Here is a 14,581-nt window from a genome sequence, read left to right on the forward strand (position 1 = left end):
TTAACCCAAGCGACGGTTTGCAAAAGCCGTCCAGAAAAAAAACCCCAAAAGCCCTTGTCTTTAATTTTGACCACGTTTTTGGATCTCGCCGCGTTCTCGCCCTTATTTTTTGCATTCTGTTTTTCATCTTACCTGATTTCTGGAACCGCTCTTCCCCGGACTCGATCCCGGTCGTCCCCGTTGCCGGCCCCTCCTCCTCCAGGCCTCCGCTCCGCCAACGTAACGCTGCGAGCTAAGCGGACAAACTGGTTGCAGCGGGTAATCAATTCTAATAACTGCTGATGTCATGCGCGCGACTCTTTGAAAAGCGTGCGCACTCCCGTTTCCTTTCGTGAAGCAACCGTGCCTAGAAATGCAACTGGTGTGATTGGTTTTTCTTCAAATAGAATTGACAAAGTTATGCTCATGCACCCACAGTCTTGCTGCTTTCAAAAGCTCCAGATTTGCCTTTTGTAAGCAGCACTGGTTGCTTTCACTTTAACTATTATTTAAACAGATTATTAATGGGCCTAAAATTAACTGTGTGATCATCCTTTCATTGTCATACATGGTATGCTTTTCACATGCTTTCTTTTGCTTAGTTATTTTTTAAGTATTGTTTATCATTTTTTACAATAAATTTGCTTTAATGGAAGATTATTTCCCCATTTATGTGTAGTTAACTGGTGATATGGAATCCTTAGACAGGACTGATTACTGTGCACATTTAGATACATAACAATGATTTTTTTAATAGTCAATTTTTTTATTTTTTTTTTTAAAGAAATGTTTTGTTAAATAAAAAGTATTGACCTTATTCTAAAATGCGGAAGTGCGCCTGTTTTCGCGATTGCTTAGAACTTCCGATTCAGTAGCTTATGGGAGAAATGACTAGGAATAATAAACGGCAGAAAACGGTCAAACTACTTGCTCTACAAACAAATGTTTGCATGACTACACAGACCAAGTAGAATAATATAACAAGGAATTGTCAAATTGCAACATCAAGCAGCGTAATGAGCAGTTTTTAATGTCTAAAAATGAATGGAAGTGAATGAGACCGGAAGTCTCGAGCCAAAAAGATTCAAATGGCAGCGCCCACTCATCGGCGGAGAATAAGGTCAATAGTGTACAGCTATATTTTGCTCGTTTTGACACATTTAAATTTTGGGGATAAGAAATTTTTTATTTGTGTTTGGAAAGATAAAGTTGGTAAATCCTGAATTTTGAGCTCTGAAAGGTCATGCGAAATAAAAATTAACTGTTATACGACACTATGAAACCTAGATGTTACGAAACACCAACGCAGCTAAATATCAATTTCGATATAAATGGCCCTGGGAGTCAGTATAGGTGAACAAATGGATTTAGCATAAGCAAATATAGTCTATTATTATTATTATTATATTACAACTATTATTGTTAATAAAAAAAGCTCTATAGTGAAACGTATGGAGTTCTTGCTTTTGAAACTCTACATGCAGGACGCATGCCAAAAACAAGACATCCAGATTTCATTCAAACTGCACACATTCATACAATGTAGAAGGTATTTTACTGGTATGAAATTCATTTTAGAGGGCTGGACGGTGGCTCAATGGTTATCACTGTCACCTCACAGCAAGAAGGTCACTGGTTTTAGTCCCGGCTGGGTCAGTTGGCGTTTCTGGAGTTTGCATGCTCTCCCTGTGTTGGCATGGGTTTCCTCTGGGTGCTCCGGTTTTCCCTACAGTCCAAAGAAATGTGCTATAGGTGAATTGAATAAGCTAAATTGGCCGTGGTGTATGTGTGTAAATAAGTGTGTATGGGTGTTTCCCAGTATTGAGTTGCTGCTGGAAGGCCATCCACTGTGTAAAACGTACTGTATGCTGGATAAGTTGATGATTCGTTCTGCTGTGGTGATGCCTGATGAATAAAGGGACTAAGCCGAAGGAAAATGAATGAATGAAATGCATTTTACAATAAATGTGACACCTACCGCAAGTGTTTTTGGATGCAATTAATGCATTATAGCATCCATTTCAGTGCAAAGTTTTCACTTTTATTGCAAATGACCATGTTACTTTACACTTTTAGGGAAATATGCTTTTATTACACACAATTTTGTGAGTAGTGAATGTTAACACATTTTCTGACGAACTATTTCCCATTGCTACCAACAACTTTCTAGCTTGAACACTCATAAAGGATGCTGTGTTATTTAATTCCAGATTGGGTTATTCATATACTTTTGCTCTTCAGTGTTTGGACTTTCAGCAGTGAAATTTAAACTACACTGAACTGAACTGAACTAAACTGAACTTCAACTCTGTAAACTGGACTGACACAGTTACTAGAGCATCACATCTACTAGAACTTCTACGTTAAGCTGCTTTGACACAATCTACATTGTAAAAGCGCTATAGAAATAAAGATGAATTGAATTGAAAACAAATATTGAATAAAAAATGGACTAACCCAAACACTGGGTTGATCCTATTAATAAAAAAATAACACAGAAGTTGGGATATACCCGATTACACTCAGAATTGGGTTGAAATAATCAGCATTTGTTTAGAGTGAAGGAAAATAGACCTTTACAGTAGTTCACACTTAGCTGATGATTGATTATGAGCAAGTTTGGCATGCCATCCCGGGAGAGAGCCCTGAGCTTAAAAGGTTCTTGAGCCCTGGGCTCCTTCCCGTTTGCAGGGCAAGAGGGGAGCTTTGAGCTCAGGTAGGTCTCAAGATCTCCCCCTTTTTTGATAAGAGCTGATTACAGAAAATAACTGCTATGAAGAGATATGCTGCTGGATGAGAGTTTGACTGTAGTGCTAAATTTAGATTGATCAATTCACTTGTAGTGCATGTTTTTGGAATGTAGAAGGAAACCGGAGAACTCGGGGAAAACCTACGCGAGAACGGGAAGAACATGCTATCTTCGCACAGAAACGACAGCCGGCCTGTTAAAGGACTAGAACCGGTGACGTTCTTGCTGTGAGGCGACTGTTAATCACTGGGCCACCGTGCCACCCCATAAAGGGAAAGGTGGGGGAGTAGGGGTGGAAGGGGGGATTCTTTAAATCGAAGATGACTGTAGTGAGAAACCCTGGCTCTTTATAGTGGGTTAGGAATCGTCGGATTGGTGGATCATACATAGTTGATGCAGAACCAGCTGTGTTCAATCATAATCACATGATCCTCTCGAAATAAGTTTATGAATAAACTTCACCATTTTAAGCAAAATGCAATCTTTAGGTTAAATATCCATTATTTATTATCCAAAGTGCAGATGATTATTATATGCTGACAGGCCTGTTTTTATATATATAAAAAGTTGTTTCATAAATGTGGCACCTTTTTATATTGTTAAATCATTACATTTTATTAATCATACATTTCTTAGCAAATATAGCCCTGTTAAACAGCAGTAACAAGTGCAACATATACAATAGTAAAGAGTCTGAGGTTTGTCATTCAAGGTAGCATTACTGTACATATATTTTTTTGTAATTCACCACCACAGGAAAATGTGTTTGTGCTCATCTCATGCAAAAAGAAGCAGTGGTAACTACACACTATAAATCATCTGTTAAGCATTAGCAAATATTGAATTCATTGTCTGTTAAGTATTAACTGTACATTTAATAGACGTTAGTAAACCACTTATAAATACAGCTACAAATACTCTATTCTTGACCAATAAAAACATTTATAATGTTCTTAATAATTGTTTTCATACTTTATTACTTATTAATTGTTCATTACTAAATTTAGTATTGCATTATTTACAAACCATTAGTATTTAAGAGTAGCTGGTGGCTTTTAAATCATTTAGATTGAGTTAGTAAATGATTAATAAACTATTCAAATAAACATTCATAAATTGCATTGTTCAGGCATATACTGTAGTAATGGTTACCATGTATGTTAATAAATGCTTCATTAACTCAACTTTGTGCGGTTTTGTGATCTAATCTGAGAACTGTTTATGCTTTATAAATCCCTTATAAATGACAATTAAAGGCTCAGTATCAAGTGAACAAATGTTGCAATCTTATTTAAAAAATAAAATTACTGTAAACTTTAAACATTGCTGGATAAGAGTAGTGTCAACATTCAATTAGAAATAAGTGCAATTAAGTAAAATTGGATAAAACAACAACAACAATATAATAATAATTCAACAATATATTATCATACAACATTTCAATGTTATTTAGCAATGTTTAAACATACTGTAATTTTATTTTAGATAAGATTGCAAAGATTTTCATTTGAAACCGTTTAATTTGTGTAACTGTTGTCATTCATTCATTCATTTTCTCGTCGGCTTAGTCCCTTTATTAATCCGGAGTCACCACAGCGGAATGAACTGCCAACTTATCCAGCACGTTTTTACGCAGCGGATGCCCTTCCAGCTGCAACCCATTTCTGGGAAACATCCACACACACACACTCATACACTAATACACTATGGACTATTTAGCCTACCCAATTCACCTGTACCGCATATCTTTGGACTGTGGGGTACACTGGAGCACCCTGAGGAAACCCACGCAAACGCAGGGAGAACATGCAAACTCCACACATGCAAACTCCAACCTTCTTGCTGTGAGGCGACAGCACTACCTACTGTGCCACTGTGTCGCCCGTGTAACTGTTGTGAAAATGATTTTTTTTTTGGTCTCTTTTTTCTTTCATTAGACAATTGTATTTGTATTGCTTAAAGGTGACATATTAACTGAACTTTTACTGTGTGATATGCCTTGCATACTAATGAAGCATTTTTGCAGAAGTAGATGAAGCTGTTAGAAATGCCAAGGCCTGTTTGTCCTGATTGTTGAAACTGAACACAGAATATATGTAGTTCAGAAAGTCTTATGCTTTTAATGTTGTGCAGAGAATTCATAGAAAAAGAGGATGTATGTATGGGTGCGGCCAATAGAGGACTGGAGAATAATTGACAAGTGACTAATTTTACTAAACTCGACCTATAATATCAGCATGTATAAAAGCTCGAATCAGGAAATGAAAGTTGTTGCGCACCTCCTGAATGTAATTCTTGCATTTCATAGAGGCTACTGAGAGTCGAATTATTCACTTGTATCCAATAAATTACTAATATTTACTCTCCTGACCTTTTTTATTGACATCCCATAGAATTGATTAAATATTCCAACATTATACATATATAAATGAATAGAAATGAATAAAGTCAATTATTTACTTTTTTCCTGTTTAGAATATAACTGGAGCCTTTAATTGTAGTTTATAAGGGATTTACAAAGCATAAATAGTCATCACTTTGACAGGGGTCTGGCTGCACTGGTGCAGTGCAATCTGAGCTGCATCCAATGCTTTTTAATGCGCTCACCTAACCCCACCCCTAACTCTACCCTTCACAGTGACATCACTCACTCACTCACTGATGCAGTCTCAGCTTGCATTATAAAGGCTGCATCCAGATACTATTGGTCACTTTAGGTCACAAAACTGGATGAAGTTGATTTAATAAAGCATTAGAAAATATACAAATTAACTATTAGTACATGCCTGAATAATAAGATGTATTAATCATAATAATTTATTAATCTGTTATTAAATATATTATTCTGAATGATTTAAAAAACACACCAACTATTTCTAAATAACTAGTTTGTAAATAATGTGATGCTTAATTTAGTAATGAAAATTAATAATTCACAAAGTATGAAAACACAATCATTAAGCACACTATACAAGTGCTTATAAATCAAGAATACAGCATTTGTATCTGTAGTTTTAAACTGCTTATACTAACATCTGATAATGTAGAGCTAATACTTAACAAATGATGAATTAACTATTTGCTAATGCACAATAAATGATTAATAGTGTGTAGATATTATAAGGTGTTACCGAAAAAAGCCCTGAAACACATAGAAGAGGCAGGTCTGGAAAACTTCACATTACTTGGGAACAGAAACAAACGTCGACAGGCATATTTTGGCACACGAGTGATCAAAATCCATTTAGCTGACAGTGCTTCGACTATTACACAAATTAGCAGCTTTTGTTTTCCCTTTCGGGAATCGCTGCTTGATGTAAAAATAAGCTTTCAAATTCAAGCTAAGCAGGCAGTTTGCAGGCCACATCGAAAAAAAAAACACAATGTGTAACATGGAAAACCATAAGTATTTTAAAAAAGTAGTCTTTCCTTTCTCATCCTGTTTAAAAAAGATCTGTCTATCGTTTTTACAAAATAAAAGTATATTTAAAGTAGAAAAAAACACTTAAATTGAGCACACAATTTGATTCCTAGGAACCAAGTGCAAACTAAAGACATTAAAAAAAACATTTGTGTGCTTGTGATATCAAAGCATTCCTGGCACAATATAAACTGAATCTGAACCACTACAGACCAACTCCACATGTAGTAAACAACAAAGGACTCTATGTCCAGCGTTAAGATGTCGCTTTATAGGTAGGGATATGAATCATGCCCTTAAAGAAAGATGTAAAGCAGCACGGACTCCCTCTTTGTTTTGGGCTGGTCCTCGCCTGCTGCCGCATCGTGAAATTCAACCCATGCTAAGCAGGACTGCAAAGTGCTTTCAATGCAGAATGCACAGAACCCACGATTTCCTGACGCTTTAACAGTGTCCTTGAGCGTTACACTCCCGCCGATGACTTCTCCGCTGTGTTGTTCAGGACTTCGTCAATTCTGTCGTCCTCTATGACAACTGAAAGAGAAATCGCAAAAGAGCCAGTTAGGTCAAACATCCTTGAGGACATGACATCGCTTTATTGACAGCAGTAGGGTTTGTGGGATATGAGGTAAATAATACGGCGGCCGAGAGAGCTTAACGCAATGCAATTAAAGAAAGCACATGCAATTACAAAAAACACCAGCCAATAAAGAAACGATCTTCATTAATTTGACAGCACAGCACACGTGTTGCAAATTGGTCACAACACAAACGACTGAAGAAATGAGCAGCAAATCGGTCACAAAACCTGCAAATATCCACGTAACACAATGGAAATGTTTCTAGGCGACCCAAAAACATGACGGACCCTGCTGAGATATGATGTGTTATGCCGTGACTGTTGCTCAGTGAAGTGATTGGTGGTCTTTGAAAGGTGAGTTGTTTTTCCTTTACTTTCATGTTATCAGGATATTACATAATCCATAATAGCACATATCTATGATAATAACACAAATCTCAACAGGGTCCGTCATGTTTTTGGGTCCCCTAGAAACATTTCCGTTTATTATTATTATTAATGGATTAAATATTAAATAGATTTTTTTTTGGCATAGAAAGTAATATACTTTAAATGTGGGCTAAATAGGATACTGTTAAGAATTCTGTAATGCTGCATTGTAAAACAAAGGCAGAATATTTTACCTAGTGTTGGGGCAAATATGGAAGACAAATTAGGGCCGGGCGATTAATCAAAGTAATCGAGATTGACATTTATATAATCAAACTAATTTTTCAAGATCAATTTTTTCAATTGCTTTCCCTACCGCATGTGGAGTCATGTGACCCGGCACTGTTAAGGCTGATTTATACTTCTAAGTCGAACATACGGGTAAGGGACCAGCGCAGCCTTAAAATGGTTGCGAACTTCTTGAAAAATGTAACTATGTCGCAAGTTTGCACTACATTGACGATGATTGGATGCTGCGCCAGAGATGCCTTAAGACGGCATATTTTCTATTACACCAAAATTATTAATTCCATTAAAATAATTTTTTTTTTACAGAAAATTCAAGAAATGCACTGTTTGAAATATTTTTTCCAGGATTTGCAAGAGTTATTTTATTTAGAAGAGATACTGCTTACTTTCTACTTTTTAAAACATTGAAAATAATTTATTTTGTTTCCAAAAGAGCAAGTTATTTTCACTTTTTTTTATAAGAAAAAACTAGACTTGGTTTTAGGCAATGTGTGATTTAATTTCAGTGGATCAATGTTGATGCTCAATACACAATCATACTGTAGATACTAGACTGTGTGTGTTTACTTCAATTATTTTAAGATCAAGTAATGCACCCTTCATTCAGAAATCTCTCACTTGTAATATGAGAGCATATTTACTGTACAACACTTGTCAATCAACTAATATGTATGAGGGCAAAAAAATTAGAAACAATAAATAAAATAATTGTTTATTAATCATAATCAAGTTAAAATATTCAATTACCCGAGATTTTGAGTTTAGGCCAAATCGCCCATCCATAGGACTAACCCATTAGACTTTTTTAAACCCAACTTTATTAATATTTGACCTGATTTTTGTTAAACCTTATTTGTGTGTCGCTATTGTGTACTGTTTGTGTGCTGTGTTTATTTATACGCCAGAGCGTAGAGCATTTGCATTTATCTGCCTGCTTGTAATTTATCAGATAATGAATGCATGTGTAGGGCAGCACGGTGGCGTTTTTGCCTCACAGCAAGAAGGTCGCTGGTTCGAGCCTCGGCTGGGTCAGTTGTGTTTCTATGTGGAATTTGCATGTTCTCCCCGTGTTGGTGTGGGTTTTCTCGGGGTGCTCTGGTTTCCCCCACATATCCAAAGACGTGATAAAGGTGAATTGGGTATTGTCCGTAGTGTATGTGTGTGAATGAGTGTATGGATATTTCCTATTGATGGGTTGCAGCTAAAAGGGCATCCGCTGCGTAAAACATATGCTGAATAAGTTGGCGGTTCATTCCACTGTGATGACCCCATATTAATAAAGGGACTGAGTTGAAAAGGTTTAGACTTTAAGTAGGCCTACATGAAAACTGCAAACACAAAAATATGCAGAAAACTCGCAAGCTTCCATTGATTTTTATTTATTTATTTATTTTTATTTTTTTGTTGAACCCATTGACAAGTCCCCCAGAAAGCCCAGGCTGTCAACATGACGTCAAATTGATGTTGTACCTCAACGTCATGGGACATTGCATTTTGCTTGGAAATTAAAATGGGGTTGACGTCAGAACTCAACGTCAAGCCGACATCAATGTCCAACATCGGACATGTTGCATTTTGGTTACTTTGCAACTCAACCTAAAATCAACCAAATATCAACATCTAATATGTTAAAGCTTGACTTTGTATGGACATTACCAATATGACGTCTATTAAATGTTGGATTTTTGCTGCCATACCTGACGAATAAATGACAGAATATGACTTTGAAATGATGTTGGTTTAAGATGTTGGCTCGACGCTGGATTTTGGTCACTTTCCAACACAAAATAAAATCAACCCAATATCGTTATCATTTCATGTCATTATTAGACGTCAAAATAACGTTGTCTTTAGATGCTAAACCTAAAACTAACCTAATATTAACATCTTATAATGTTGAGTGTCTGTTAAACAATTTATTTACTTGTGTGTTTAAATATATTTTTCAATTTGTTTTCATTAATTTCAGTTATATTATTGAAAAATATGCAAATGTTTAGATGTTCAGATGATTTGTGTGCGGTACAATTTGTACTGTACTACTATGTACTACTGTCTTACCAAACAAAAGGTTCAAATTGGATTTGCATTGTAAATCACTTTCAAAATGCCTTTGTCAAATCATTCAGCAAATTTTCTGTGTATACAGTATATGGATAGTTGCTGAATTATTTTTGACTGTACCACCAATTCCGCACAGAAATAGCTAAAAAAAATAAATAATAAAAAAAAGTAGGCTATTATTGGCAAGTTAATGCGTGTGTACACTTTTATAGTCTATGTAAATATATTAATAATAATAATAATAATAATAATAATACCAATAATAATAATAATAAAAAAATTCTCAATTAAACATATCTTGGAAAAAACAAACCAAAAAAAACTTTCATTACCTCATTATAAACTCACAAGAGAGCAAGTAAATTAAATGCAAACGCGTGACGCTGACATCATCACGTGATGCGATAAATTTGCATATTTATAATGCACCGAACCACACACACTAATTAGCTAAATTTTAGGCCGCTCACATCACATTATTAATAATGACTGGAAAACCTACTTTTGTTCTTGAGTCATCTGTAATAAGTGTGTGTTTTCCCCCTCACCTCTCTTGCTGCGCCCGATCTGTCCGAGTTTCGGAGCTCGTTTGTTCTGCGCAGAACTGTAGAAGTTGCTGCTGTTGTTCTGCAGGCGACAGGTGAGGGAAATCTGCTCCTCGTCTCCATCTGCACCGTAATGAGAGATGCTCTCCTCGTACGGCAGCACTTCTGACATGATCCCGCTGGCAGTAATAATCGCTCACGACTGAGAAAACAAGCGATAATTAACGAGCTAGAGAGTCTAAAAGCGAGCGCGGTCACGATCAGATCAGCAGCCGTGTTTTAGTCTCCGTCACTTTTCGTTGTTACGAGCACTCGGAAAAACTGATGTAGATGCAAAACAGGAGCGCGATGCAAAAACACATTCACACACAGAGACACGCGCGGATCCTGAGAGAGCAGAGAGACGTCACTCAGGCTGTGCTCGTGCCGCCTGCAGGAGCTCCATCCCCCGCCCTCAGCTTCAGCCTCTGCCTGCTCTGCTGGAGGAGCTCAACAGCTCCGGGAGGATGTGGGTTTGAGTCCCACTTGGGTTGATTCGTGACTTTCCACCGGCGGTGGCACCTAGAATCTGGTCACATTCTTTGGGATTTGTGGTTTAGAGGTGGAAGAGATGGGCTTAAATGAGTTTAGAGTTGATCTAGCCAGCTGTCTCAATATTATATTTTATTTTAACATTTTTATTTTAGTTTTATTAGTCTACCTGCAGCTTACTTGACCAATTCTAGGTTGTAGGTTATAATCCCTGATAATAATTTTATAATTGAAGAGTTTAGATGCAAAAATCTCTAAGTTCCACCTAAAATGTTCATTTAAATTAGCATATTTCTCATGCTGTTGTGTGTAGTTTCAGTCATTTTTACTTTTAGTGAAAAGAATGTTATTTTTACTGCCTTTAGAGTGAAATAATGGAACAAACCAACATAAGAGGCTGAGAAAAAAAAATATTAGAGAAAAACGTCAGATGGCACTTAGACATGTTTTTGCATCTGAACTGTTCAATTGTAGATCAGTGGTCCTAATCTCGAGGGGAAATTCGCCATCACTTTTTCTTTTCAAAATATATTTGACCCCCTCCCCAACTATACAAAAACAATCAATGCAGCCAACAGCACAGAAATGAACTATCTACACAAGCACACACACACACACACACACACACACACACACACACACACACACACACACACACACACACACTTAAATTACATAACTAATAAATAAAAATAACAATAAAACTAGTAATGAATTTGAAACATTGAAAAATGGATGATTTACAAAAACTGAAACAGAAATGTATATATGTGCAGCACCTGAAACTACGGATACTGGAAGCCTGTGCTGGCATTTCTCCTGCGGTGTTGCTATCAGTGTCTAAAGAGTGGGAGAAGAGGCTTGCATTGACGATCCTACACAATGGGCAGCACATTAAACACATTTTATAAGTAGTCAGAAACTTGTAAATAACTCATGAATGAATAAAGTTAAAACCATTGTTTAAACACACCATTGTTTCATTCATAAATTTTCTTGTCGGCTTATCTTGTGAAATTCCCAAAGACTTTAATGCACAGGTGTCAAACTCAGTTCCAAAAGGGCCGCAGCTCTGCACAGTTTAGTTCCAACCCTAATTAAACACACCTGATCAAACTAATTGAGTCTTTCAGGCTTGTTTGAAACCTACAGGTAAGTGTGTTGGAGCAGGGTTGGAACTAAACTGTGCAGGGCTTCGGCCATCCAGGAATTGAGTTTGACACCCCTGCTTTAATGCGTCAAATGACCCTCCTCCTATTGAAAAAACAAAAGTTGGATCCAAGATGGCCGACTTCAAAATGGCCACCACCCATCTTGAAAAGTTTGCCCCCTCACATATACCAATGTGCCACAAACAGGACGTTAATATCACCAACCATTCCCATTTTATGTTTGTTTAAGTTTGGACACATCTTCTCACTCAGTTTTTTCTTTATTTTCATGACTATAAAAAATTGTAGATTCACACTGAAGGCATCAAAACTATGAATTAACACATGTGGAATTATGAACATAAAAAAAGGGTAAAACAACTGAAACTATGTCATATTTTAGGTTCTTCAAAGTAGCCACCTTTTGCTTTGTTGATTACTGCTTTGCTCACTCTTGGCATTCTCTTGATGAGCTTCAAGAGGTAGTCACCTGAAATGGTCTTTCAACAGTCTTGAAGGAGTTCCCAGAGATGCTTAGCACTTGTTGGCCCTTTTGCATTCACTCTGCAGCTCAGCTCTCCCCAAACCATTTCCATTGGGTTTAGGTTTGGTGACTGGAGTCCAGGTCATCTGGCGCAGCACCCCATCACTCTCTTTGGTCAAAGTAAATTCGCCATCACTGGGGTGGAAATTGACGTCACACGGTCAAAAAAATAATGCTTAATATCTCAGACCCCAAACCAGTATAAACATTAGTTTTTGCGGCACAAACGAATGCCAAAGGTTTGGGAATTTTATTTTTTTTTTTTAATGGGGTGCCAACTTCACAGAGGTTAATTCTGAACACGATGCTGTAAATTTACATACTGTACATTAAGTCAATGCTTTTTCTTTCTAATACCTTTTCGAAACAATATTTTACAAAAGATTTTTCTGCATATTTTTAAGTAAACTGTTATAAGTGATCCTTAAAGTGAGTAAACCTCTTGCCTTGAAAGCGACAGTTTGCAAATAGGTGAGTGGATTAGGTTTTAGGATCTAATCCCACAGAGGGAATTCATTATCACTGTTGAGCCATTCTAAATTTTACATGTTGTTCAAGTAATAGTTACCCGAGCACCTCCCTTCACAAAATAGGTGACGTGGGTTAGGTTGTAGCTTCTAATCACTGATCTATAATAATAATTGAAATATAGATCAGCGGTTCTAATCCCACAAGAGGAAATTCATTATCACTATGGTGACATTCTGATTTACATAAGTTGCTCAAGTAGTTACTGTGCTGTAGTGCGTTACACCGGTCTGTCAAAGCACATTTCATGAACACTTTTGATCTGAAAGCTGTAACCACTAAACACTATGCTGTAAATTCACATCATACTGTACATTTAAATCAATGCTTTTCCTTTCTAAGACATTTTCTAAATGCATATTCTTAAGTAAACTTTTATAAGTGATATTTTACTTAAAGTGAGTAAACCAGTTGCCTTGAAAGCAACAGTTTGCAAATAAGTGGATTAGGTTTTAGGTTTAAATCCTACAGGGGAAAATTCATTCACTGTAGTGTCTTTCTTAATGTTACAGGTTATTCAAGTATTACTTTTACCTGACCAATTCAATTAACAAAATATGTGATGCGGGTTAGTTTGTTGGTTCTAATCACTAATCAATAACAATTTTATAATTATCAGTGGTTCTAATCCCAGATCCCACAAGGAGAAATTCGCCATCACGGTTGTTCTTTTCTAATTAGATTGCGTTTACCTCTTCTAGGTTGCATTCGCTGCGTAAAACATATGCTGGAATAGTTGGTAGTTCATTCCGCTGTGGCGACCCCTGATAAACAAGGGACTAAGCCGAAGGTAAATGAATGAATGAATAAATGAATAAATGAAGAATTAAGTAGCTCAAATACTGTCCTGTACTGCTTTACAGATCTATCAAAACACAATTCATGAACAGCTTCCATCCAAAACCATACTAAACACTATACTTTGCTGTACCATAATGTAAATTTACAATATGTTTAGATGTTTAAACATTTTTCTAAACAATATTTTACAATAAAAATATGGATTCTTCACCGCTATTGTGCCATTCTAAATTTCACAGGTTGTTGTTCCAAGTAATATTTTTACTGATCTGTTTATGTTAGTGATTTTCTATGTGCATTAGTCAGTCAAACTAGAAAAAATGTCTTTAATGGTCGAAGATGTTATGTTAGTGTATCTGTAGGGTTTCTGGCTCTATAAGTGATAAATTATTAAATTTTTATAAGAATACCTAACCAATCTATAGAGATTCTCAGACTGTAATGAAGATAGACTGGTATTTATCTCCATCTACTGGTCAGGCACAGTAATACTGTTTACAGTTAAACTAGAAAAACTAAATTAATACACATCTACAATATTCTTTAAATATGCATAAAATTAATATATAACATTTTTAATTGCAATATAGACTTGTGATATTGAATAGTTGGGATTACAAAAATAAAAAAGAAAATTCTTTACAAGAAACATTTAAAATATTATATCAATATTAAATAAAACCACATGGCAATAACAAATAGGAAAGACAAAAATAATCTACAAAAAAAGGCAAATATGTTTAGTTTATATTGTGAGTAAACACGAAAAAAATTTAAGAAATATAATGGCATATAATATAAAGTGTCATGAAACTATATATATATATATATATATATATATATATATATATATATATATATATATAGAGAGAGAGAGAGAGAGAGAGAGAGAGAGAGAGAGAGAGAGAGAGAGAGACCATAGACTAACTACAGTTAGACAAATACTGCTGCTGTCGGACAACATAATGTACTTTTGAGGCGAGAATGTAGTTGTTTAGATTGCAACTATG

General features: G+C 35.9%; 1 protein-coding gene and 2 long non-coding RNA genes across 4 annotated transcripts in view; 2 read left to right on the forward strand and 1 right to left on the reverse strand.

The window, feature by feature from the left end:
* LOC101884801 (uncharacterized) overlaps nt 1–14,581 on the forward strand; it is a 206,739-nt gene that overhangs the window by 43,466 nt on the left and 148,692 nt on the right. The window lies entirely within an intron of this gene.
* camk2n1b (calcium/calmodulin-dependent protein kinase II inhibitor 1b) lies at nt 6,302–10,433 on the reverse strand. Its single transcript, NM_001302502.2, is given in 2 exon segments — nt 6,302–6,683; nt 10,020–10,433. Coding segments are annotated over 2 exon segments (240 nt in total). The 5' UTR covers nt 10,189–10,433; the 3' UTR covers nt 6,302–6,612.
* On the forward strand, nt 7,053–11,519 carry LOC147838267 (uncharacterized). The gene is made up of 2 exons (XR_015523872.1): nt 7,053–7,083; nt 11,324–11,519. It is a non-coding gene; the product is annotated as an uncharacterized LOC147838267 (long non-coding RNA).

This window comes from Danio rerio, chromosome 23 (genome assembly GCF_052040795.2).
Source record: "Danio rerio strain M-AB ecotype USA chromosome 23, GRCz13ab, whole genome shotgun sequence".
In the NCBI taxonomy this organism is placed as follows: Eukaryota; Metazoa; Chordata; class Actinopteri; order Cypriniformes; family Danionidae; genus Danio; species Danio rerio.